The 27,504-nt window shown below is 41.5% G+C and overlaps 1 protein-coding gene across 1 annotated transcript; it reads left to right on the top strand.

Moving 5' to 3' along the window:
* Window positions 1–27,504, top strand: LOC134495477 (long-chain fatty acid transport protein 2-like). Its single transcript, XM_063300968.1, has 10 exons — window positions 1–523; window positions 3,189–3,398; window positions 4,361–4,519; window positions 6,349–6,473; window positions 7,479–7,673; window positions 18,276–18,366; window positions 21,843–22,041; window positions 23,257–23,354; window positions 25,229–25,359; window positions 26,447–27,504. The coding sequence occupies exons 1-10, from the start codon at window positions 49–51 to the stop codon at window positions 26,621–26,623; spliced, it is 1,860 nt and encodes a 619-aa protein (XP_063157038.1). The 5' UTR covers window positions 1–48; the 3' UTR covers window positions 26,624–27,504.

Below are 27,504 nucleotides of genomic sequence, written 5' to 3'. Positions count from 1 at the left end.
GTCTGCCCGTTGCTTCCAGGGTACTGGGTCTCAGGCCAGTGTGTAGTCATGCCTGACTTTTATACAGTTCTGCTGGGGGTCTTGATCCTTCTCCCTCTGCTGGCCAGTATTTTCTTCCCCTATCTTTGGCTGGACCTTTGCTTCCTCTTTACCATGTGGAAGGGATACAAGTCCCAAAACTTTATGCAGGGCAATCCACCTTTCACCCTCCTGGATGTTTTCTTAGCCAAGGTCCTGAAACATCCAGAGAAGCCTTTCATTCTCTTTGAAGAGGAAATTTATTCCTATTGGGACATCGACAGACGTAGCAACCAAATGGCCAGAGTGCTGAAGGACCACGTGAGGCTGAAAGAAGGGGAAACCATGGCTGTTTTCTTGAAGAACATCCCTGCCTATATCTGGGTCTGGATGGGCTTGGAAAAGATTGGCTGTGTCATGGCATGCATCAATTATAACATCCGATTAAAGTCTCTGTTGCATGCCTTGAGATCCTGCAACGCCAAAGTGCTCCTGACAACTCCAGGTGAGCTAGACCAAACAGTTCTATCCATGGGTCATGAAATATGAGTTTGAGCTTGCTTGATTACAGCTCTCTCAAGAAGAGGGAATCTTAGTGATCTTTTTGCCCTTCCTGTTTGCTTTAATGAGCCTCTGTGTATCATTTCATGTATCCCTCACACACCACTTCCATTGTTGTCTGTCTGCTTGATCTTCACATGTCCTGTAAGGTTGTGAAAAAAGATTATATACTGCCTCCAAGCAGAAGCATAGTCAAAGGTCTGCAGCTCAGTTTCTGCTAGTCCAAAAGGCAGGGATGCTAGAAATTGGATTCTATTTGAGGTCAGAGTTAATTCACCTTGCCTGGAATATACCCTGTCCCAAATTTCAGTTTTGTGCCAAACTGCAGAAAAGATAGCAGATCAAATGCATGTTTTCCTAAGCTTTCTGTTTTACCCTGGTTTGGAATGATCTCCTCAGCTGCCTGTTTGCTTCCAAGTTTAATTCACTGTGCTGCTGTTAGTTAGCTAACAAAATATTTGCTCTTTTAAAAAGAACAGTTCACTGACTTAAAACCTGTCTTCTTTCCCCTTGTTTCATAGTTTTTACCTCATGGGGAAAAACCAAGAAGGAAAACAAGTGAGATTCCTGGAAAGAGGAAGAAAAAAAATATTGAGAAAGCAATTTAGAAAACATTTTAGAAAACATTTTAGCCTGAAAAGAAAATAGAGCAACTTAATTTTTGATCTGAATGCCAAAAGGAAGTGGGAGTGGATGCAACAGAAAGAAAGAACCCTCAGAATGTTTTGCAATCCCCAGCAACGATGGGTCTTTTGCTACTTGCACCGAACCATAGTCCAAACATGTCCTGACAACATTTTTCTGCTGTGTCAAATTCCTCTCATCTCCTGCCGAGGGGGAGACGGAGAGCCCTCAGGGTGCTGCCATATGCAGTCTTTGCATCAGTGCTGCAACTGTGGTGACCCTTGCTATTGCTTCTGTTTGTCAGCTGAATTAATGTATCTCTGGTTGAGCAGGGATATATTTCCAACTCCGGTTGAAGCAATTTTTCTTTTGAGACTGTGACATTTAGAAAGCTTGCGGATGGGCCAGTTTCCCAATGGTGAGAGTCCACAACTCACCCCATTCCCAGGCTTCTGGACTTATGCACATAAATACTAGAGAAATAGAGCAATTAGTCTTGTTATGGTGCATGATTTTTTTTTTTTTTTTGCTTTAATAAAAAAAGTGAATTATACTTGCAGTGACAGGATGTAAATCTGATTAGGCATACACACATCAGTTAAAAAAACAATTTACCGGTGTTCATAAGGGGCTATTCCAGTCCTCCAGTTCTTCCTACAATTTTTGTGCAAGGTCTGTTTATATACCATGTTTTGTATGCCTCTAATCTGAACAGCTCTTAAAATTAATTGCCAGAGAAATCTAAAGGACATGCAAATTACTCTGCTTTTTTAATATTTTTGACAAGTGAATTTCCCCAATGCAAGCTTTTAAATGCTTTTAAAAGCTCTTTTCAACAGATAACCACCACATCACATACTTTTTTTTAGAGTTAGGGCTCTTCCTCATGGTAATTTTAGTGTTCATTCCCCCAGTCCTTGAGTCAGCAGATAAGTATGCTGACATAAACAGCACTGCCCTGATGGCTCAGCTCAGGGGTGTCCACAGGCACCAACAACATCAAAATGATGGGTGTGACTAAGGTGACTGAAGCCTGACTCTTTTTTATGTTTTTATGTAGTGCAAGATAAAAAGGGATACAGGTTTGATCACCCCATCACACCCACCATTTTCATATTGTGGGTCCTTTCTGCAGATGCCCATCTCTGAGCCCTATTCTCCTCAGTGATAAGGCCAATAACTGGTGCTGTCCTTCAAGCCTTAATCTGGAATAATCTGAAGAGAGCAATTGGTCAATTCCCCTACTGGCATTTCCCTTCCATCCTGCATCACCTGCCAGTGGGAAAAACAACCAACAATCATTTGATGAAATAATTTGAGTGGTCTTGAATGGCTTTGGATCAGTGCTTTGGGCTCCTCTCAGCTTTCACCCTTAGCATTATCTGAAATGCTTCCAATTGGGCAGCTTTGAAATCACACAAAGCAAATGCCAGAGCCCCCCAGCCTGAAAAAATGTCCCCACACAAGGCTTTGGGTGAGTGGTTTGGAGTAAGCAAGTAGCACCTTCTCTGAAGATTGTGTTCACTTCCTTTGGTAAGCGCTGCAGAGGATGCACCACATTGTTCCTCTGAAGGAGCAATAGTCCCTGCTATGATTATATAAATTCCTGCCACTATAATATCATGTTGATCCAACTCTCATGTCTATGATCTGTACTTTGTGGCTAATTAAATGTGTTGTCCTCATAGGTCAGAAAATGAATATTCTGAAGATGACGAGCTGTGAAGAGCAGTCTTAGGAAAAGATGTTGCTGCTTTAAGGGGTTGCAGTCCGGTGCTGCTGTCACACTTACTGATAAGAAGTCAGCAGACCTTTCCAGATTCTCAATTTGGGCTCAGACGCAGCCCTAGCCTCTCAGACAGAAAACATGGTGTGGCTAGATAACAGTCTTTATGGGATAAGATAGAGCCACTTAAAACAGTTGATAAAATAAGGGCAGGAAATAAGATCCAGTCAAAGCTCTCTATATTCATTCTTCTTTTCAGATTTAAAATATGCCATTGAAGATGTTCTGCCTACTTTAAAGGATGAAGGGTTACAAGTTTTCTATCTGAGTGATGATTCCCCATCTGACAGTGTGGAGGCGCTGCTTGGACAGATTAAATTGAGCTCAGCTGAACCTGTGCCTGCTTCCTACAGAGCCAATGTAACAGCTAATTCTACATCCCTGTATATTTTTACCTCTGGGACCACAGGTGAGGAGGAACAATTTTGGTGTGTATGTCTGAAGAGGTAAAGAGGAAGTCTGGGAATCTCTGAACATCTACATTTGAAGAGTGACAGATGTATATTGAAGAAAAACTAGATGTGCATTATGACAAGCTAAAAATGGCCTTCCCTTGATGTAGGGCATGGCAACCTGCAGCCCAGGGCCATATCTGGAACTCTTTCTTGCAACCTCTGAAACAATCTCTACCTGCTTGTTTTCTACCATTTTGAGATAGACAGATAGACAGATAGACAGATAGACAGATAGACAGATAGATAGATAGATAGATAGATAGATAGATAGATTCTGTTCACTCGTGTCTGATTCTTGGAGACTGCCTGGACAAGTCCCTGCAGTTTTCTTGGCAAGGTTTTTCAGAAGTGGTTTGCCATTGATCCTTCCTAACAAAAATACAGTGTATAGCTTAATGTAATGTATTTTTTTTTAAAATCCACCTGAAAAAAATGCAGAAAATTATATGCAAAAAACTGTCCCTTCCCAAAAAACAAGGGGGAAAAAACAGAACATCATAAAGTCTATTTTGTATTATCCTCATCATTATACTGTGGGCTTCAGTTATCTACAAAATATTAAATGTGGCCCTTGGTTGCTAATCCCTGCTGCTGCACAATGCTGATACTATTCAAATGACTATATTTCAGGAAGTTAATTAAAGTGTATGCATTATAGAATCTCCTTTGAGTTAAGCTTGACTCCTGGTGACTGTATGGACACATCCCTGTTGTTTTCTTAGCCACCTAGAGAAGTAGTTTGCCTTCTTCTAGGATCTTTTTCTCACATTCCAAGATTAGCTTACAGCCCTGGTGGTCTCCCATCCAATTGGTAACTAGGACTGATGCTCCTTAGCTTTTTTGAGAAAAGCCAAGGTTGACTAGGTGCTGCTCCATAGCCAGGGTGTTCATTATGCTCCCTTCCCTTTGACTCAAGGACTACCAAAAGCTGCTGTCATCAGCCAAAAGAAGCTGCTGATGGTGTCCACCATATTCTCCTTGTGTGAAATCAATGCCAAGGACATCATTTACACTCCACTCCCACTGTATCATTCAGCTGCGCTTCTTATTGGAATTGGAGGATGCCTGGAGGTTGGTATGTATCACCTATCCATCAACAGATATATGAGAGCTGTGAGATTGAAATACAGTAACGGTGCATTGGCGAAGAAACAGATAAATGCAATGTGAGAGATGTTCATTCTGAAGCAGAATGTATGTACGTATTAGATTTTGGTCCTCTCTGTGTGTGTATACACAAACACACACATATATACACGCCTTCAGCTTTGACTCCTGGTGACTGCCTGGACAAGTCCCTTCAGTTTTTTGGCAAGGTTTTTCAGAAGTGGCTTGCCATTGCCTGCTCCCTAGGGCTGAGAGAAAACGACTGGCCCAAGGTCACCTAGCTAGCTTTGTACCTAAGGCGGGACTAGAACTCATGGTCTCCCAGTTTCTAGCCTCATGTCTTAACCACTGCACCAAACTGGCTCTCTTTGACTGAGCCTACAACTTCTTTATTTATTTGGTGTGCCATATAAAGTGACTGATCGAAAGCCCTGAATTCTTCTACAATTCTTGTTATTTACTCTTTGTTTTTAACAAAAACTTTAGGCATTTGTCTCTTTTAATCTTAGGTTGGAATCACTTTAAGTCCTAGAAATATTTAATCAAGTCCTGCAATGAGATGGGGGTAGGGGGAGAGAAGGGAAGGGAAGAGAGAGTTAGAACATATGAATAGCTTGTTTCATTTATTTTTTAAAAAATGATTTATAAGCTGTTTTATAGTGGAACCCCCCAGAGATACATTGTAAAGAAATCCTTCCCATAGTACATAGCCAAATACATAGAGGTAGAAAGATAAGATGTCACAGATTCTGGATTGGGGGAATTACTCCCATTCCCACCCCACACCCGCAACCATTGAAGAATAGCCAAAAACGAAAAGGTCAGATTACACATCGTTTCATAATCCTGAGCCATTACATGTATTTTTTTTTGTTCTTTTCTTTATTGATCTATATTTGGATCCAACCAAATGAAATTAATGGGCCTGCTCTAGATATGATATGAACCTCATTTATTTCAAGAGAACTACATTTTTAAAAACATTCTTTCAATTTATGTTTTGCTTCTAATTTATGTCTCAGAGATCCCTAGTTACTGGGCTGTCTAAACATGGATAATGGAAATAAAAGAAAGAAATATGGTATACATATACTGTATTCCAAAATCTAGGTCTCGGTGCAAAATTTTTAGTGTATATCATTTTGCATACTATACCTAAATATGGAGTTAACAAACAAATATACTCCAGATAGGAAGAAATGGTCAAAAGCAGCACCAAATAGGAAGGATGCCACTCACAATTCAGCCCTCCCCAGTCTGGTTCCATCCAGATGTATTGGGACTACAAATTCCCAGAATTTGCAAACAGAATGTCCAATCCCAGCATTTTGAGGAAAGAAAGAGAGGATGAGAATTTAAATATGGCAAAAACATGCCTTCAAGAAAACATAATGAATTATTTGTTCAAAGCAATCAAAAGACTGAACTACATGGGTTTGGCTTTTCAAAACTGTTCTTTAGTGGCCACATTTTATTTGGAAGAAAAAGCTGCTGTCAGATCTGCAGCATGCTCATGACCCCATGACTCCATCCTGTTTTCTGCTGAAAGCAACCTTCCATCACAAATTCCTTCTCCAAGATACAGGTTGCAGCAATCAGTCAAGGAGGTGCTAGTTTTCAGCATGCCTGAACTATAGGAAGAACTCCCAATCTCATAGTTGAGCCTAAGATTAGTGTGATGGTATTCAAGTCTATTGTTCCATCTGTGACACTGGTTGATTCAAACAGATTTTTCTGCTGCTTAGCTGAACAATAACACCTGTCCTTAAGCCACCTTCTTTATCTGTTTTTCGCAAGGAGCTACATGTGTCTTAGGACCAAAGTTCTCTGTTTCTGGTTTCTGGAACAACTGCAGGCGATACCGTGTTTCTGTGATCCAATATGTGGGAGAAACAATGCGCTATCTATGTAATGCACCAAAGGTAATCAAAAGAGTCTCTATTTATATTTATATTTATATTTATATTTGGTGGGCAGGGGGGAGGTGAATGTTGCAAAGAATGAAAATGAATTATTCTGCTGTTTCCCTTGTACCTTGGGTATGTAACTTCATTACACATGCATAACTACTCCATTCACACATTAACTTCTGCATTCATACATTCCTGAAAACCCTGTCCTTTCCACTCACACACTTGGAAATTAGGCTTTAAACCACCTCCAATGACATCAGTAGAGATTATTGTGAAGCCCCATAGTCTCTGTGGCTTTTTTGAGAGAACTTTTCAACTTCCAATACCACCTTTGTTCTATAATGCCCCTCCAGCTATCTTGAGGCTTTAAAATATCTCCTCTGATATCAGTGGAGTCTATTTTAAAATATCATTGCACTTTGCACTTTACAGCTGCAGTTTTAGGGGGTGTTAGCACCGAGGAGGGGAGAGGAACCTATGCAGCTATGAGGTTAATGGAGTATATTTTGCGCCCTTGCCTAAGAAAATTTCTTCTTTCTAGTCAGCCGCTGATCAGAAAAAAAAGGCTGTTCTCTTTCAGGTCAGACAAAAAATAGGGGACAGGGGGAAGAGCAAGGTCTAAAGAGATGGTTAGAGCTTGGCAGGAACCTGGTAGAAAGCATGGAATTTCCCACAGGCTGTATTCAGACAGCAGGCTGGAGATTTTCTAGTCTCGGTTTATGTCCATCATAGATCACTGTGACCATTCCAGCCTATTTAGAATTAAGGTGTGCAATCTGCATATGCAAAAAGTACGGCCATCAAAGTCACTATTATGTATGTTTTTCCTAAGCAACCTTACCTACTGTCATGTAGTAATCTAGCCAAGATGTTTTCAGAATAAAATGAATAACTTTTGGTAAGGGATCTGGATCCGATTGGAATTGACTCTTATTCAGCATAGATGACCAGAAAGTATATATTAATAAATGTTATTGAATATTGTAAAGATTCTCTTGCTAAGTTACTTTGCAGAAGGACAATGACCGTGATCATAGCGTGAGACTGGCCATAGGAAATGGCATGCGGAGAGAGGTCTGGAAAGAATTTCTGTGCCGATTTGGATGCCTTAAGATCTATGAGTTCTATGGAGCTACCGAAGGGAATCTTGGCTTCATTAACTACACTGGGAAAGTTGGAGCTGTAGGAAGGACTAACTTCCTCCATAAGGTAATATGTTAAACTGGAAGGTTCCAGACATGTTCGTCAAGAAGATCTAGCAAGCTGATTGATGAAAACATAATCCCAGTTATATACAGCACTTTCAATTTAGTACTATTGCTTGAACTTCAATTCCTGTAATTCCCAGTCTGCTTGATGATTATAGGAATTGTTTTGCCCAGAGGATATGTTAATTCTCTGATGTTAGAGGCCTAACCTCAAATTAGGAAATTATTTTGCACCTGAACCTACCTTCTCAATATCTATATACTTGAATGATAAAAGAACTAATTAGTTTTAATTGGACAAAATATTGTGTGAAACACCATAAACTTGACATACGTGTTGGGAAAACATATCAGTCTTGGCATCTTTACGGTTCCCAATATGGGGCCATCTTACTAGATGACAAAAGAGTGCTGTTGAGTAATATCAGAATCTAGGAGCTGTCACCTTTATTTAAACTAAATATAACTAAAACAAATATGAGTACCTTCTGTTTAAACAATTCTCCTTTTCCAGTTGACTTACCTCAGATTTTTGGCAGGAATATGTTAGTTTAATCTCTGTAAATGATTTTGTGATAGATCAGAGTCCTAACTATCCTTTTGTTTACGCAGCACTACTTCAATTTCATGGATTCAAATCAAGCACATTTGGAGCAGAACTCATTACTAGAATAACATATTATAAGTATACCCCATAATAATATTTAACATTTATTTACACTGAAATGTTTTACATTAGCTCTCTGTAACCACTAAAACAATTCTGTAAAGGAAGCAATATTATTATTTCAGGTGGATAGATAGAGTACATGAGAAGGAAGATGAGATTTGAATCAAACACCTTGTGATTAGTAGCTTGAGCTCTTTCAGATAATATTAAAGATCCATCGATGATGATCCCCCTCCTGCATTCCCCCCTTCCAAGATCTTTGCTTTCTCTTGCTTTAGTTAAGTGATTTGGGGAAATGTAACCAGAGAGCTGGGATCTAGCACAATTACACCAATGATAGGACCATGAAAATGCAGAGGAGGCATCTTGTCCCATTAATGGAGCTACATCCATTTGGAAGAGCTCTTTGTCTTTTTAGCTGTCCTATTATAACGTTTCACAAGTCATAATGACTTATGGGACGAACTCCTTTTTAGATCTGTTTTGCCTGAGGATGGGATTATTTATTTAAACCCATGATCTAAGCAAATGTTGTCGTTCCAATATGTAATAAAGCCCACCCTTTCAATGAGGCAAGGTGAGACTTCACACATCTTTGATACATTGCTTCTTCTAGTGCAACCCTCCCACAAGCATCATTTTTACTTTTTAAATTTATTTTCTATCCCTCCTTTATTATTTTTTTTATAAATAACTCAAGGTGGCGAACGTGCCTAATACTCCTTCATCCTCCTATTTTCCCTACAACAACAACAACCCTGTGAGGTGAGTTGGGCTGAGAGAGATTGACTGACCCAAGATCATCCAGCTGGCTTTCATGCCTAAGGTGGGACTAGAACTCTCAGTCTCCTGGTTTCTAGCCTGTTGCCTTAACCACTAGACCAAACTGGCTTTAATCATTATAGCAGCTACTTCACAGTACATTGTTGGGTGATGTACAGCTTATTGTTAATGATCACAACCAAGCCCTTTTCTGGTGTAGTGCTTCCAAGCTATGAATTTCACATCTTGCTCTTTAAATATGTTTCCCTGTTGAAGGATATCTTGTTCCTTTCACCCCAGCCTTTCAACCTGTCCAGATTAGACTGCACTCATTCTATCACTCTGGGTGTTGGTCACACCGTCCAGTTTTGTGTCATCTGCAAATCTGATAAGCAGCTCATCAGTTTTGTTATTCAGGTCATTAATAAAAAGATTGACTAATACTGGCCCCAAGACAGAACTCTGCAGGACCCCATTGCTCTCTGCTCTCCAACTTGATGTAGAGCCATTAATGCCGACTCTCTGAAGTTAGCCAATTATGGATCCACCTTACTGGAGTGTCATTGAAACCATAACCATACTTTAACAGCTTGTCAGTGAGAATGTCATGTAGCAAACTTGTCAAGAACTTTGCTGAAATTAAGGTAGATATATATATACAACATTCCCTTTATCTACTAAAGTAATTGCTTTGTTGTAGAAGAAGACAAGACCTATTCTAGACAATGCCATGCTAACTCCTAGCAATCATGACATTGCCTTCAGGATGCTTACAAATGGCCTGTTTTATCATCTGCTCTAACAACTTTCCAGATATTGTAGTTAGGTTTACTAGTTGATAATTACTGGAATCCTTTTTTCCCCTTAAGAGGGGGACTACAGTCCTCTGGCACCTTTACATTTCCAAGTTTTTGGAAGTGGTTTGTCATTGCCTTTCTCCTAGGCCTGAGAGAGTGTGACTGGTCCAAAGTTATCCAGTTGATTTCCATGCCTAAGGCAGAACTAGAACTCAGTTTCCTTGTTCCTAGTCTAGCACCTGAACCAGTAGGTCAGTTATTAAAGACCCGCCCCCCCCCCCGCCAATTATTAAAATTAGCCTTTCTAAAATCTATGGCATGTGCTTGATGGGCTTTTAACCAGTTTTCTTAAAAATATTATTATTAAAATCAAGAACTCTAACAATGGATCACTTGCACTCAAAGTTCCCATCACTTTAATATTCCTTCCTGTTAGTAAGGACCATACCTAAAGTAGTAGATCTGAGGCCCACTTAAACCTTTTGAAAGAAAAAATGTCAAGAATTTACTTGACACCTTGTATTTGGCAGAATTAATCTTACAACAGATGTCTGAGGAGTTGAAAGTTTCTATCATAACCATTTGTTTTGAGGCTTCAGTTTTCTGCTTTAACAAATCTTCATCTACCTCTTGCGATTGGTTTGGTTGTCTATAGGAGACTCCTAGCAAGATAATGGGATAGACTCCCTATGTGTGATCTCCTTTTTCCTTTATGTCTATATTTCCTTTTTTTTTTCTTTATTAAACTTAAACTAGAAACTTCCCAAACATTTTGCTTTCCTAAATCTATTACTTGCCAATTTGTTACTCATCCATGGCCTTACAACTCCTTTCCCCTTGTATTTTAGTTTTAAACCTTCCTGATGAGGTTAGTTCTTTTCCAGAGTTGTAGTTTCCAACCTGAGTGAGATGAATTCTATGTCTGCAAAGCCATCCTTCTTTTTAAAAGTTTGCACCACTGTTGAAATCCCAAATATGGACCAACTTTGCCAACAGAAGTTCACTAGAGAAACTTCTTTTCATTTTGCTGACCTTGCTTTCAATGGGAAGTACTAATGAGAAGCCCACTTGCACCCAAGGTCCTTCACCCTCTTCTCCAAAGCCATGAAGTCACTTGTGATACACTGGAGGTCACGCCTTACACTGTGCCCACATGAATAAGAAAGGTCTGACAAGGCTCATTAGACTTGCTGCGGTTTGTCAGTCTTTCCACTGCATCTTGTATTCAGGCACCTGAGGGACAACATGCATGTCAACATGAAAGATCTGGATGAGAAATGGAAACTTCACTCTCTTGTACCTCTCAAGGGAAAGTTACTTATAATCCTTCTCTTCTTCTTGGTAATTGGTGATGGATTATTCCACTTGGATCAGCTGTAAGAGGTTTTTTTTTAGCTCATTCATGTTTGTAGAAACTTTCTTGGAGGCTTTGTTGTTGTTTATTCGTTTAGTCGCTTCCGACTCTTCGTGACTTCATGGACCAGCCCACGCCAGAGCTTCCTGTCGGTCGTCAACACCCCCAGCTCCCCAGGGACGAGTCCGTCACCTCTAGAATATCATCCATCCATCTTGCCCTTGGTTGGCCCCTCTTCCTTTTGCCTTCCACTCTCCCTAGCATCAGCATCTTCTCCAGGGTGTCCTGTCTTCTCATTATGTGGCCAAAGTATTTCAGTTTTGCCTTTAATACCATTCCCTCAAGTGAGCAGTCTGGCTTTATTTCCTGGAGGATGGACTGGTTTGATCTTCTTGCAGTCCAAGGCACTCTCAGAATTTTCCTCCAACACCACAGTTCAAAAGCATCGATCTTCCTTCGCTCAGCCTTCCTTATGGTCCAGCTCTCGCAGCCATATGTTACTACGGGGAACACCATTGCTTTAACTATGTGGGCCTTTGTTGTCAGTGTGATGTCTCTGCTCTTAACTATTTTATCGAGATTTGTCATTGCTCTTCTCCCAAGGATTAAGCGTCTTCTGATTTCCTGACTGCAGTCAGCATCTGCAGTAATCTTTGCACCTAGGAATACAAAGTCTTTCACTGCTTCTATATTTTCTCCCTCTATTTGCCAGTTATCAATCAAGCTGGTTGCCATAATCTTGGTTTTTTTGAGGTTTAGCTGCAAGCCAGCTTTTGCACTTTCTTCTTTCACCTTCATCATAAGGCTCCTCAGTTCCTCTTCGCTTTCAGCCATCAAAGTGGTATCATCTGCATATCTGAGATTGTTAATGTTTCTTCCAGAGATTTTAACTCCAGCCTTGGATTCCTCAAGCCCAGCCCATCGCATGATGTGTTCTGCATACAAGTTGAATAGGTAGGGTGAGAGTATACAGCCCTGCCGTACTCCTTTCCCAATCTTAAACCAGTCTGTTGTTCCGTGGTCTGTTCTTACTGTTGCTACTTGGTCGTTATACAGATTCTTCAGGAGGCATACAAGATGACTTGGTATCCCCATGCGGCTAAGAACTTGCCACAATTTGTTATGGTCCACACAGTCAAAGGCTTTAGAATAGTCAATAAAACAGACATAGATGTTTTTCTGAAACTCCCTGGCTTTTTCCATTATCCAGCGGATATTGGCAATTTGGTCTCTAGTTCCTCTGCCTTTTCTAAACCCAGCTTGTACATCTGGCAATTCTCGCTCCATGAACTGCTGAAGTCTACCTTGCAGGATCTTGAGCATTACCTTACTGGCATGTGAAATGAGTGCCACTGTTCGATAGTTTGAACGTTCTTTAGTGTTCCCCTTTTTTGGTATGGGGATATAAGTTGATTTTTTCCAATCTGATGGCCATTCTTGTGTTTTCCAAATTTGCTGGCATATAGCATGCATTACCTTGACAGCATCACCTTGCAAGATTTTGAACAGTTCAGCTGGGATGCCGTCGTCTCCTGCTGCCTTGTTATGCTTCTTAAGGCCCACTCAACCTCACTCTTCAGGATGTCTGGCTCTAGCTCACTGACCACACTGTCAAAGCTATCCCCGATATTGTTATCCTTCCTATACAGGTCTTCTGTATATTCTTGCCACCTTTTCTTGATCTCTTCTTCTTCTGTTAGGTCCTTGCCATCTTTGTTTTTGATCATACCCATTTTTGCCTGGAATTTACCTCCAATGTTTCTAATTTTCTGGAAGAGGTCTCTTGTCCTTCCTATTCTATTGTCTTCTTCCACTTCCGCACATTGCTTGTTTAAAAATAATTCCTTATCTCTTCTGGCTAACCTCTGGAATTTTGCATTTAATTGGGCATATCTCCCCCTATCACTGTTGCCTTTTGCTTTCCTTCTTTCTTGGGCTACTTCTAGTGTCTCAGCAGACAGCCATTTTGCCTTCTTGGTTTTCTCTTTCTTTGGGATGTATTTTGTTGCTGCCTCCTGAACAATGCTGCAAACTTCTGTCCAGAGTTCTTCCGGGACCCTATCTACTAAGTCCAGTCCCTTAAATCTATTCTTCACCTCCACTGCATATTCCTTAGGAATATTAGTGAGATCATATCTAGCTGATCTGTGGGTCTTCCCTAATCTCTTTAGTCTGATCCTAAATTGTGCAAGAAGAAGTTCGTGATCTGAACTACAGTCAGCTCCAGGTCTTGTTTTTACCGACTGTACAGATGTCTGCCACCTTTGGCTGCAAAGGATGTAGTCAATCTGATTTCGGTGTTGTCCATCTGGTGAAGTCCATGTATAAAGCCGTCTCTTAGGTTGTTGGAAGAGAGTGTTTGTTATGCAGAGTGAATTGTCTTGGCAAAATTCTATCAGCCTATGTCCCGCTTCGTTTTGTTCTCCCAGGCCATACTTACCTGTAATTCCAGGTGTCATTTTCTTGGAGGCTAGAGGTTGGAAATGACTGCCCAAGTCTAGTAAAATGGTCTGCTTTGTAGTTGTTTCACTTCTGATGTTGATATGTTGCAAGCTGACTTCATTCTCATCCTTTCCTGCAATTGTATGCTTCACACTGGTCTCCTGTTTGTGATGCCCACGTGGATGAGTAATGATGAGTAATGGCATCCACACTATTAGTGAAGAAATCTTCATCTTGAATGAATTAGGGGTAAGCATGATACTCTGGTCTCCAGTCAGCATACTAAGCCTAGCTAAACTTTGTTATTTATTACGTCTTTAAATACGTTATTGGCTTTCAACGTATTTTAGGGTTCATTGTAGATGGAACAGTAGAAAAGAGAAATTATTTGAATCTTGTATGTGAATGTTATCAGGCAGGGTCTCCTCTTTTTCTGTTTTCTTGAGTAGTATCTTAGTTTCACAGAACGTAGGAGATAATGTAAACCAGCTTTTTGGGGAAAACTCTTGCTTTGCAAAGTCAAGGAAAATATTCTATCTCTGATGTCCTAGGTTTAGCTAACATATCAAAAATTGCCTATTCTCGGAACCTACCTTCCTTAAAGATCCGGTGTGAGAATGATAAAAGCAGTCTGATTTTTGTCAATTATGGCTTTGTCTAAAAAGTTTATATAGGAGTTGCTTTTGGGAGAAGCAAACACTGAATTCTGTTTAGGCATCTCAGCAAGAGGTTATTATATTTATTTATTTATTTATTTAATTAAATTTAGCCACTGCCCATCTCCCCACAAAGGGGGGACTTTGGGCAGTTTACAACAAAGATAAAAACATTAAAATACTCTAATAAATATAAATACAGATATGACATAAACATAAATACAATATAAATTCCAGATGATGGTAGCAGTTGGAATATCATTCACGTGTATCTAAGGGGGCCATTTAATGCGCTAACCATCTCCACGTGTTATTATTTCCCTTCCCGCCCCAAGCGAGGTGGCAGAACCAAGTCTTCAATTGTTTTTGGAAGGCTGCAAGAGATGGAATCTGTCTTATCTCTGGAGGAAGAGTGTTCCAGAGGGTGGGTGCCACTGCAGAGAAGGCCCGCTTCCTGGACCCCACCAGATGGAATTCTCTTACAGACAGGGTCTGTAACATGCCCCTCTGCATGATTGGGTGGGATGGGTTGATGCAATGGGGATGAGACGGTCCCTCAGGTACCTTGGACCCATGCCATGAAGGGCTTTAAAGGTGATAATCAACACCTTGAATTGCACCTGGAAGCAGACTGGTACCCAATGCAGCTTGGGAAGCAGTGGTGTAACGTGCCGATCTAGGGGCACCAAGAATTGCCCGTGCAGCTGCATTTTGGACCAGCTGTTGCAGTAGTCTATATGAGAGATGACCAGGGCATGAGTGACTGTACAAAGGGCCTCCCGGTCCAGGAAAGGGCATAACTGGTGCACAACATGAAGTTGCGCAAAGGCCCTCCTGGCCACGACTGCCACCTGCTCTTCAAGCAGGAGTCGTGAGTCCAGGAGAACTTCCAGATTACACACTGGGTCTCTCTGGGGCAGTGCGACCCCATCCAGAACCAAAGATGTTAAATTCCTGGATACTGAGGAGCCCCCCCACCCATAGCCACTCCATCTTACTAGGGTTCAGCTGAAGCCTGTTGTTCCTCATCCAGACCCGCACAGCCCCCAGGCACCAGGATAGGATGGTCACAGCATCACTTACTTCACCTGGGGCGGAGATGTATAATTGAATACCATCAGCATATTGATGGTACCTCATCCCGTGATAACAAATGATCTCACCCAGTGGTTTCATGTAGATGTTGAAAAGGAGCGGAGAGAGTACCGAGCCCTGTGGCACCCCACAAAGGAGGGGCCATGGGTCAGATCTCTCACTCCCTATCACCACCGATTGGGACTGTCCCTGGAGGAAGGAGGTGAACCATCGCAGAACTACACAGCCCACCCCTAACTCCCTGAGCCTACCCAAAAGGATACCATGGTCAATGGTATCAAAAGCTGCTAAGAGGTCAAGAAGAGCAAGGATGGATGCACTGCCTCCATCCCGCTCCCACCAGAGATCATTAATAAGAGTGACCAGCACTGTTTTAGTTCCTTATCCAGGCCTGAAACCTGACTGAAAGGGGTCCAGATAATCCGTTTCATCCAGAAGCCTCTGGAGCTGCAGCTCCACCACTTTCTCAACCACCTTTCCCAAAAAGGGGAGGTGGGAGACTGGACAAAAATTGTCCAAAACAATAGGGTCCAGTGATGGTTTTTTGAGGGTGTGTGTGCACCAGTGCCTCCTTAAAGGCCGCTGGAAACACCCCTTCTCTCAAAGATGCATTTACCATTGCTTGGACCCAACTGCATGTCACCTCCCGTGCTGCTTTCACTAGCCAGGAGGGGCATAGGTCTAGTTGGCAGGTGGTGGTGTTTACAGTCTGGAGGATCCTGTCCACTTCCTCGGGCCCAATAGGATCAAACTGCTCCCAGATAACAGGGTAAGTCCATTCCCTCGGCATCTCCACAGACCCTGCCTCACGCTTGGAGTCCAACTTAGAATGGATCCATTCTAAAATGGAGCCGTTTTATCCTGCAGATGCTCAGAAAACTCCTCTGCATGGCTCTGTAGGTAGGTGACTGAGTCCACCTTACCTTAATGAGATTGAGTAATTTTAAACAGGGCCGTCAGGCGGCATTCTGCGGATGCAATAAGAGTGGAGAAATACTGACGTTTCGCCACTCTTACTGCCACAAGGTAGGCCTTAATAGCGGCTCTAGCTTGTGTTCGGTCGGACTCTGTCTTTGTCTTCCTCTAGTGGGTTAATATATTAGATGCTCTAGGGGGCACTGTTGTGCCATACTAGGCTTGGCACACCTACTATAAACACATATAAGCCATATGGCTGAAAAAATATCAGAGCCCATTAATTAAGAAGTTTTTTAGAATTTTGGCAAGGGTTTTACTTTTTTTTTTCAAATCTGGCATGAGGGAAAGAGGAATCAACTGAATAAGCAACTGAGGCTAAGCTGTCTCTGAAGGGTGGACATGATATGAGAACTTGCAGTATCATGCAAAAACTTAGAGGGGAGAAAGTAAACATGCCTCTAGAAAAAAATATCATAAAGTACTATCACTAAAGAACTGAAGAAGAGATGAGGAATATTTGGATGTTCAAGTAATCAGAGGACTGGGCAAGTTTCTGAGGAAAAAAAAACAATCTTCTGCAGCAGGGAAAGATATGGTGGACGAGTATACTGGATGGTAGTGGCATCATCTGGGCAACCAGTAAATGGGGTGCAAATGAAATATTCTGCTGGTGTGGTAAAATGGTTGTCTTCAAGGTCCTTGAGAGTCTGCTGTCATCCATAATGATATGTGTAAAAAAAGAGAATAGGCTTTGAATTTATTGATCAGGAGCAGGGAGTATAAATCTGTCTTGATCTTTGATCCTTGCACATCAGAAAACCAAACAATGATTTTTCACCACTGCAAAATTGCAAAAAATTGTCAGTGGGCAAATTAACTCTCATTCCAGGCCACCTCTTTATTGAGTTCAAATGTAGTTTCACAGTGCTTCAGACCAACTATAGCTCCAGGTGCTCTCTCTCCAAAGCTTTGGAAAGAGTGTCTGAAGGTCCAATCAGTCTGAACCGTCAGGAGTGATCATGTGATAGGCACTATATTTCAGGCCTCTTCATGTTCCTGTAAAATGCCATAGGGATCAAGGAGACATTGCAGCCCCTCCCACATCCTCCGTTGGACCCCTGAATTTATTTGTTATTGTGCTTTCAGACTGGATACAGGCACTACATGTTCAGTTATATTAGAAACTAAGATCTAGCAGTGAGAGCAGGGGCAGGCAAGCTGCTGCCACCAGATTTCTGAGATTTCAGCGACAGTCAGCATGGGTGATGGCAAGGGTGGATAGGAGTTGTCCAAAACCCCTGAGGAGCACCAGGTTGCTAGTTCTGGAGGCAGAGCTCTGTCTTAAAAGGAGAAACCTTGATTTAGATCTCTGATTAGTTACAAAACTTATTGGGTATGCTCAGGCCATTCACCCAGGCCAGCCTGCCCCCAAGAGTCATTCAGATAATGGGGGGAGGGGGCTATATATGCTCCCTTGATGCCATTGGAGGGAGGGCAGGTTTATGGTTATAACCATAAACCTGCCTTCCCTCCAGTGCATCAAGGGAGCATACACTGTATGCTGTACATTTGGAGATGCTGAATCAAGACTCTAAAGGGGGAATGGCAGGGATGCAATTTATATCACCCAATAGATTGAGAATCCCCTGTTTTCTCACCTTCAGGGGTTTCCATCTTAAAAAATAAAATAAAAACGCCCAAGAATAACAGCCCATCTGTATAATTTTAATTTCTGAATAAAAGTACAGAATGTCATTATTCTGTTATTTAGCAGTTAGTCACCAAATTGGGGGCATTCGCTCAAGGGACACACAAAAAGTTGTGGGATTCTTTGTGGCCTACAAGCTGCTGGAGTTGCTTAGAATTTCTGCCATGTGGCTCTTTCCAATTTCTGTCTGTTCTACTTCAGAAACTGGCAAAGTTTGAATTAATTCAATACGATATTGACCAGGACGAGGTTGTGAGGAATGAAAAAGGATACTGCATCCCGGTGGCCCCAGGTAGGTTAATAAAATTCCCGTTTGGACATGGATTGGGCTTTGCAAAAGCAGAGTTATGGGCTGCTTCCAGTGATGAAACAGGTCCTCCCCTCACTGCCAGTGATCAGATGTTGCTGTGGTCAGACACTGACCTTAGATGTTAAGTCCTGGGTTGTCTCAGTGCCCACTGTGAGTTTTCCACTGAACAGGGAAAACTGGGTCACAGCAGTGAATGGATTGCAAGTTCAGTTGCATGGGGGTGATTATATGAGACACCTGGAAAAGTCTGATTCATCCCATCTCCCACCTTATGGGATCCCAACATGAGGGCTGCACTTCAGGCTTGGATAAAGGGATTAAAATACGGTACTCTGGAGATAACAGATGACAAGTCCACAAAAGTCAGCAGTTCAGTCTTTTCCTGTTTTATGGAGGAAGAAAGGTGTTTATGTATTTGGTATGAACCTGAGCAGTAGGGAGAGACCCTTGCTGCTGGCCAGGAAATGATTGATACCTGTCTCTGCTCAGCTATTGGCTTAGAGGGGTGTGTGTGTGTGTGTGTGTGTGCTGATTGGCCATAAGTTCCCTGCAAGCATTGCAATTATATGAACAAGTCTGCATACATCCGGTCACTTTCCAATGGCTACAGCAAACAAAAAGATCAGATCAGTACCATATCTCTTTTTCCCACGTGAAGTAGATGGCTTGTATTGTAAAAGAGTGTGTTAGTCTGTGGTGGCAAAAAAACAGAAGGAAACTGATACCTGCGTTTATTGCAGAGTCTGGTTTTACTTTGCTCCTACAGTTACATCTACACCAACAGGACTATCACGGACTCCAACAAGTACACACGCAAGATTAAAGCTGCCTTCCCAGGCATTTCCTCTAATGTGATATATGCTATCATTTGCTAGCAACGACCCTGTGGATTCTACGTAGGACAAACAGGGCAAGCATTGTGCAAAGTAATTAATGGACACAAGTCTGATATCAGGACTCAAAACAAGGACAAAGTAATATCAGAGCATTTTAACTTCCCAGGGTGCTCTGTGTATTTGATGAAGTGAGCTAAACTCACAAAAGCTTAATGTCTTTTTAATAAAACTTGTTGGGAAAGGTGCTACCAGATTGGATGACTTGAGTGACAGAAAGGGCTGGTCATCCAGCAATGCCTTGGCCTCTTTTTAGAGATATGTTTGGAACTAGCATTAAACTTGAGCCTGGGTTTTTCAGTATACAAAAGCCCCAGGCCATTTATGGACATTAGAGTTATTTTTAATATTTTTTCCAGCCTCCTGTCCACTATACAGCACTCTAGTTTACTTATGGGCATGTATCTGGATGGCAGACTTCAGCCTCAGGCCTTTCAGTATGACAAATATAGAATTATTAAATGTATGGATAATAAAGCTGTTAATCAAATATAAATTAAATTAAGTCAATTTTATTTTCATCCTGGTCTCAACCACTCAAAGGTCAAGTGTAGCGTATCCCCCACCCCCGCCCCAATTGCACACTATTCATTCATTCATTAACATGAGACATGGCGATGGCTGGATGGGTTTAAAAATGGATTGAATAAATTTATGAAGGACAGAACTGTCAACAGCGATTCATCTTGAGACTCCATGCTACCTCCATGTTGGAGGCAGCATGTCTCTGAATACCAGCTGCAGGGGATCAACAGCAAGAAAGTGTATCTCTCCATCTCTTGCTTGTGAACACCCCAGAGGCATCTGGTTGGTCTTTTAGGAGAACAAAATGCTTGACTAAGATGGGCCTTGGCCTGCTCTATCAGGCTGTTCTTACGTTTTTATGATGTTGTCCCCACTGTATACTGATAGCAGATTCATTCAGCAAGTGCTGTTCCAATAGAACCATCCAAGGAAGAAGATACCCCCAGAAAACCCTGATGGGTGAAACCAAAAAGACAGAGCGAGCTCAGATGCCACCAGTGTCAATACTGGCATTCTATCTGTTTTCGTAGCAGACCAAAGTAGTGCCACCCCACAACTTCCATTCTATCCCAGTACCAGGGAAAATGCTAGTAGTTATGATAATTCTTCCTCCCCGTGTTTCCATTGCCACCCTTCCCTAAAAGATGGGGCACAGCTATTAGCCTCAGATTGCTGAGTGATGCCAAGGGGAAACAAAAAAAAAAAGTCACACGGGGTTGAAGGGTTAGAGTATGCTGAGAAGAAGCATGGCTAGTTGGCTAGTGTAGAGAGTAAGGAAGATGACCTTGATGGAAATAATGCAGGAAAAAGGGGCTGAACCATTTTTTTTTAAGTCCAGAAAGAAGAGATAACATTCAGAAACAGCTGAGGCAGACATTTCCCTAATTCAATGGAGTAGAAGAAGTGGGAGGAAGTAAAGCACAATCAGACTTGCAAGATTCTGTCTTTATAGCCAATCTCAATCAAAGTAGTTTTAGCTTTCCGGTGGAGTTGATTTCCTGGTCTGGTCTATCCAGTGGGGCTGATAGCTGGAACCCTGCCAAGTCTTCCAGTTTGTTGTTGCAAGTTCCATTTCTTAAATATAAAATAAAATTATATTTCATCATAAACAATAATTTAACAATAATAATGTTTTTCTGTTGATCCGTTCTGGAAAGTGGTTACATATTCATAGTCTACTAGTAAGAGATGCAAAAGCAGAACAAGTTGTACTAATCAAAATTTCCTTTTGCGCAACTCTTAAAGTGCAAGAATGTTGCCCACTTTTGCATCTGGCTTTCCTGACTTAAATCACCATCCTATAGTACTTGGTACAGCACGGGGTTATTGGCTTTCTCCTCCAAAGTCTAGACTGGAGCTCCAACCTCAAACGGAGAAATCCAGCAATATTCCTTCTTTTATTACTTTTCTTTCTTTTTTTTTCTGGAGAGTGTGACTAATGTTGGGCAATTTATAGAACAGCTAGTCTAATTTTTCTCTCAAGCTGAAGTCAGGGATGGACTTGCCTGCCTCTGATAACAGGAGTTTTAGCAAACTGTTGATTTTGTTAATTATTATACCAATTTATTTTAATAATTCTATTAAAGCATTTAGAAACCACTTTTAAGAGTCAAATCCACATTTGGTGATGCACAAGATCATACAGCTTTATAGGACACCTGTTCATGAGCTTAAGGAAGGGAAACAAGTAAGGGTTGTTTCAATAGAAAGGGCTGCATCATTCAGTTAGAAGAAGGTTTCATAACTATTGAGCTACCACTAAGAAGGCTGTATTAAGCTCAGGTTTCTAAATTTGTTCTTTCCTCTAAAAGAGAGCCATTGTTTGAATGCAATTTATTACTTTGGAGAATTAGAAAAAAAAATCACCTACTTATATTGTGCACAGAATTAATATGACATGTTTGTTTGATTAGCTTACCAAAATTAAATAAGAAAATAAAATTTTAATTACTGCTGGACATTTTCTAGAAAACCCAAGTAACCTGATGTGGAAATAATGTCTTTGCTAGAGGATGAATATTAATTGATTCCAAATTGCAGGTGAAACAGGTTTACTAGTGGTCAAGATCACTCAGAAGACTCCCTTCCATGGCTATGCGGGAGACCCTCAGAAAACAAAGAAGAAGATTCTCCAGGATGTCCTAGAGAAAGGAGATAGCTACTTCAACAGCGGTGACCTCTTGATGCAAGACCACGATGGCTTTATATATTTCCGGGACCGAGTGGGAGATACTTTCCGGTGAGTCCCACAGACACTAAGGACTGATCTGTACTCCCTGCTTACTCTAGGACAAATACTGTACAGGCTGTTAGCAGATTGCTCTAATGCAGCAGAAGTAAATAAGAATGAGAGACCAGGCATTTCTTTATAAAAGGTTGTATTAAATAAAAAACATTACTTAGAAGTAAGACAATAAACAGATTAACCAGCTAACTAACAACAACAGAGACTTAGAGAGACTGACCAGCAAGAAGCTGGTTGTTAATATATTCTGTCCTATGTACATCAAGCAAACAGAAGCTTCTTAACCTTAAAAGGATATAACCTTTAGTTCCGGAGAGTAAGACCCAAACAACCAGGCACCAAAGGTCCACTCAGAAAAGCAGCCCCCACCTTTTTTCCTATGAGGTGCCTTTTTAAAAACTCAAGCCTTTGAAATTCTTCTATGATTAAAAAATATTCAACACTATCTACCATTTTGGGAGGTCAGGAAGAGATGACATCCTCAGCCTACTCCTAGGTTGATGAGAAGACCTCCATCTGAGTTCTCTAGTAGTATTTTTCTCCTCTTTTGGTGCAAACAGGACAGTCCTGTCTGCCTGCTGCTCTTCACTCAATCCTACTTAAATGCCTCCATTTCAACTGGCCGGTGTGTGCTTTGCCTTTGGCAGCCATTTTATACTGGGCTGCTGGGCGGCCTCTTTTCCTGGCATGGGTGGAAGGGGAAAAGGAGGGTGGGAGTCTACCAATTGAGGGCTGTGTTAACTACCATCCAGGCAGCACACCTGGCCATTACTGTGGGCACAGTGGAAGAAGCGGTTGAAAGCCAGGAAAGGATTTGTTAAGCCAGCTTCATTTCCAACCAGCTTGGTGTGGAGGGGGGATTGGCTTTTATTTTATTTTGTGTGTGCTAGTGTGTGGGTTAAACCAGTGCAGAATTTTAGTGACAAATAAAAAAGAAGCTTCCGAAATCCAAACCTCAGTTGTACGTGGTCTCTGGGCTTAGACAGACAGATGTAGCAGGTTGAGCATTTCAAAGAGCTACTGGGAAAGTTGATAAGGAGATAACTTGTGAACCAGGAAGTCTCCAGTCTGAATCTGCTATAAACTGAGGGGCCCCAGCTGAGGTTTACAACTACTTAATAGTAGTATAACAAATGAAGTCATTTTTGGCAAATCCAGTAATAAAAGTGAACAAATGGTGGTAATAACTTCTTTTTCACTGTACTGTAGATGGAAAGGGGAGAATGTGGCTACTACAGAACTTGAGACAACCCTTGCCATGCTGGAATTTATTCAAGAAGTCAATGTATATGGAGTACCTGTGCCAGGTAGATCAAAATGTATTCTTTAAGAAACAAATCTTTACCGGCTGTAAAAGAATGACATTCTTAGCAGGCACTGCATGACCGATCAGTCACAATCCTTAGGGACATTGCTCACATTGCAAATATAAAGATAAGGTTTAAATTTTTTGAACCATAATAATCAGCATGAGTATTTCTGAAAGGGTTTACAATTCATGCTAGTAAAAGGTGTGGTGTATTGTGAAATGCCATTTTAATCTGATGTATGGGGGTGAAAAAAAATTGAAGATAAGAATGAGAGCATGTTTTAATAACATTAAACATACAAACATTAAACATACAAGCAAAACATAATATTTAGGCAAACTATTTTTTTAACCATCTGGACACAGCAGATTTTGGGAGGAGGGTGGTGGTAGGATGGCTGTAGAATAGGTTTCCTAGGCATGGGGAGACAGGTATAAAGACAAAATTATCCAGAAAGAAGACAGTTTGGATTATAAGTTTTGGCAGAGTAATTATGAATGGTTACATGAATATTGAACATATATGTCTCTCTCTGCATTTGTACATATACAAACACCTTATAAGATTAAGTAGCATTTGCTCAAAGTCCCATGTTTTGGTTCCTGTTTTTATTTTCAAAGGGGGACAGAAATAGAGGTGGTCAATTTAAGCATTGTTACATTTCACTATGATCCACAGTAGTTGCAGGAAAATAAAAATGGCAGGGTTGTCTTTGGTAGCCAGATTTTAGAGAACATGTAAGATGGGTGTGTGTGTTCTTTTCAATCTGTTTTGTTTAAGACCACAGTTTGTCTGAATGATCAGTTCAGAAGAGGTTGTTTCCAACTGTGTCAAGGTTGGTAAGGGAAACATCTGAATCAGCTTTTACATGGCCAAATCAGTTAAATATTAACTTTGGGTTCCTGGTTATTGAAACATTTATACCACCTTGAACTGTGTATGGCACCTTTCCTAATCAATGGGCCATACTAACTGGATGATAGGAGTTGTAATCCAGCACAGTTGCAATTTGGGAAGAACACAATTTCGGGGAAAACTGTCTTAGAACAGGGGTATGAAATTCACCATCCATGGACTGTATTTCAGTTTTAGCACCTGAACGGCAACCTCCTAGAACACGGAGAATGTAGGTGCTAACATTACCTAATTCCAATTTCTGGCAGTGAGATTTTCCAGATTCCCAATCCCCCCGATATGGCTGACCATGGAAAGGGAGGCCTTCTGGCCCAGAATTACACTGCCAGAATAAGCTACTCAGGCAGTGATTTTTCCAGTGAGATCTCTGGTTGCTTTCTGAGGTTTGGATTTTTTAAGGGTGGGCATGCCTCCCAAAGGTTTTTTTTGCCTCCATTCACTCTTTAAAAAAAAAAACACCTCTAAAGAGCTTGAAAAAAACCAAGAAAAAAAATGAGCCCTGCCCTTTCTGGTGACATCAACACAACACTGGAAGGTCTTCGGTGCCCCTCCAGCTCATCGGAGGAATCAGTGGTGGCCCTGATGCAGGGGAGGTTGCCCACTCTGGCTTAGAGGAGGCCAACAATTCTTAGTACCGTAGGAGAAAGTATCACCCCACCTTCATAGCTATCCATTCTATCCATGGAGTTTCAGATGCTTCCTTTACAATTTGCACTACTTTACATCACACAGGGGTAAAGAGTCTGTGTACATATATTTTGTTCATTTTACAATGAATGGGCTCCCATTGACTCCCCAAAGAGTTCACAGGAGAAAAAAAAATTGGAAGGCAAAAGGTTAAGCCAACCTGTTTTCTCTTGCTGTTCCTCTCCAGTACAAACCTTTTCATCCCAGAGCAATGTTATGGTGCATCTTTCTATCCTGAAAAGGCATTTGGGCTTTCTGATATTTTCCAGGGCATGAAGGAAAGATTGGGATGGCAGCCATACAACTAAAGGAGGGGGAGTCCTTTGATGGAAAGCAATTGTATGCACACACCAAGAATTACCTGCCAAACTATGCAATACCCCACTTTGTCCGCATCCGGGTGAGACACCTTTCTGTTTCCTTGTTGTTTTACTATGCTTTTGCCTAAATAAGGGCTACGCAAGACAAGGTGATATAATGTGAATAAGCTTTGGTGGGATTGTTAAGAAGTATGAATAGCACACCTGGCCAGGGTAGATGGAAGTCATGAGTGAAAGGAGCTTTTGATCCTGCTATGGCCTTGATTGGATCAACCTTCTGGGTTGTCCTAATATCGTGTTTCTCAAACTTGGCAAGTTTAAGATGTGTGGACTTCAACTCCCAGAATTCCCCAGCCAGCATCTTAAGCTTGCCAAGTTTGAGAAACTCTGGCCTAATACTTTCTTGTTTGAGGCAAAGAACAAGAGGGTGTCCCTTCCCATTCCAACAGACAGAAGTTGATTTTTTTTTTCTTAGCAACAGACAACATCCTCTACAAAACCTGAGGGTAGGAGGCTAATTTAGGGGCTTTGGGTCAGGCCATGTGGCACATTACTGTTTCCTCCAGCAGCTTTTTGCCACTTCCCAGCTTCTGCCACCTAAGAGAACCTCTTGCTCTGCCTCATTATAAAACTGCTCCTTCCAATTCTGCATCAAGGTGGGTGATGAGACTCAAGAACCTATCCCACCATTGAGGCAAAAATTGCCTAACACTGGGTGAGGCAAACTACAGTATGTATAATGTGGTACACCTATAATCAAAACAGCAGTTTTGTAGGAAGGAGCATTTAATTCTTCCATCATTTTCTAATCTAAATCACCTTTCCAAGCCACTGTTGGACCCCAACTGGAGAATAATACCAGTGCTTGTGTTCTACTTTTTTTTTTTTTTGGATGATGATGATATACTTGCAGACTGCGCTCTAGTGAAATGAACTCATTCTATCTCATACAATATACGGTATATGATGTGCTATTTACCAATCTGGTGCAAATGAAAATCGCCACCTCTTCCATTCCATCCCCCACCCCCCATCTCACTGCTGTGCACTCTGGAGAAACTGCAACGTGTATTTGAGAGTGATGGTTTCTTCTTGCAGTCCTGCCACGTTTGGTGTGCTCTAGAAGTGCAGTGGAATGATGGGCTGATTTGCTGTTCTTCATCACAGGAGGCCCTAGAGATCACGGGGACTTTCAAGCAGTGCAAAAATCAGCTGGTGAGGGAAGAGTTTGACCCTATCACCATCAGAGAACCCCTCTTTTTCCTGGACAACTCAGAAAAGAGTTACGTGCCACTGACTCCGGAGATCTACCGTTCCATCACAGAGAAGAAGCGGAAGTTCTGAAAAGGACTTCAAGAGATATCATGCCATCATCCCTTGGTGGCATAGCAACCCAGGAACATTACAGCTTGGTGCTTCTCAACTTTACCTAAGAATGGAACAGTAACCTCAGATGATGATGGTGGTGGTGATTTTAATTTGCCAGTCTGGGATATCTATCTTGCATACCACATTTGGGGACCTTTAGAAACATTCATTTAATTTTACTTCTTTTGCTTTCCCCTATAAAAAGCCCTTCTGTGCCCACATGAGCTGCTTGCTCTGCAGTAGTTGGATTACTATGCAGGGAATGTGCATATGCATTATAGGGTGTGTGAAACAGGCATCCTCTGCCTCAACAGTGTGGCAGACAATGTGTTCCACCTGAGTGCTTCACTTTGCATAGCAAAGGCCATGTGCTCTGCCTGGGAAGGAACTGCTGGTTTCACCTTAAAGGAAGCTTCATTCACCTTCAGCATGAAAGGATAACACAGATCTCCTGCTCCACTTGCTTCTTGTAACACACATGCATGCAGTTATTGGTACCTATACAGGTGTTGAAAGTCTAATGGAGCCAAAGGCCAGGTGGGGAACCTGGAATCTATTTTTAGAAACCAGAATTGATGTGATTGTTTCTCATGGTCAATTTTTACATGTATTACAAGGAATCATCTCATGTTAGTTATGAACCTGTGATGTCATGAGCACTGATGGTGAGCAGGAGGGGGCCCCTATCCAGGGGGGAAAACGCATGCGTAGTTGCGAGGAATTGAGCAGTCATTCAAAGAGACACAAAACAGACCCGCCTTGACTTTTGGGGTTTATCTGTCTGGTTTTTCTCACGCTTCTTCAGTTTGTTAGGATTTTCTGTCTACTGTAGCAGTAATAAAACACTAGAGACTTAT

This window comes from Candoia aspera, chromosome 4 (genome assembly GCF_035149785.1).
Source record: "Candoia aspera isolate rCanAsp1 chromosome 4, rCanAsp1.hap2, whole genome shotgun sequence".
Classification (NCBI taxonomy): Eukaryota; Metazoa; Chordata; class Lepidosauria; order Squamata; family Boidae; genus Candoia; species Candoia aspera.
Note: the sequence above shows the minus strand (reverse complement) of the source record. Positions and strands in the feature narration are given on the sequence as shown.

Bases quoted from the DNA above. Each gene is read 5' to 3' on its own strand.
- LOC134495477 (XM_063300968.1), top strand. From the start codon at position 49: ATGCCTGACTTTTATACAGTTCTGCTGGGGGTCTTGATCCTTCTCCCT. The intron at 6,474-7,478 runs GTAATCAAAAGA...GTTACTTTGCAG, and splicing joins ATCTATGTAATGCACCAAAG to AAGGACAATGACCGTGATCA. The intron at 25,360-26,446 runs GTGAGACACCTT...TCTTCATCACAG, and splicing joins CCCACTTTGTCCGCATCCGG to GAGGCCCTAGAGATCACGGG.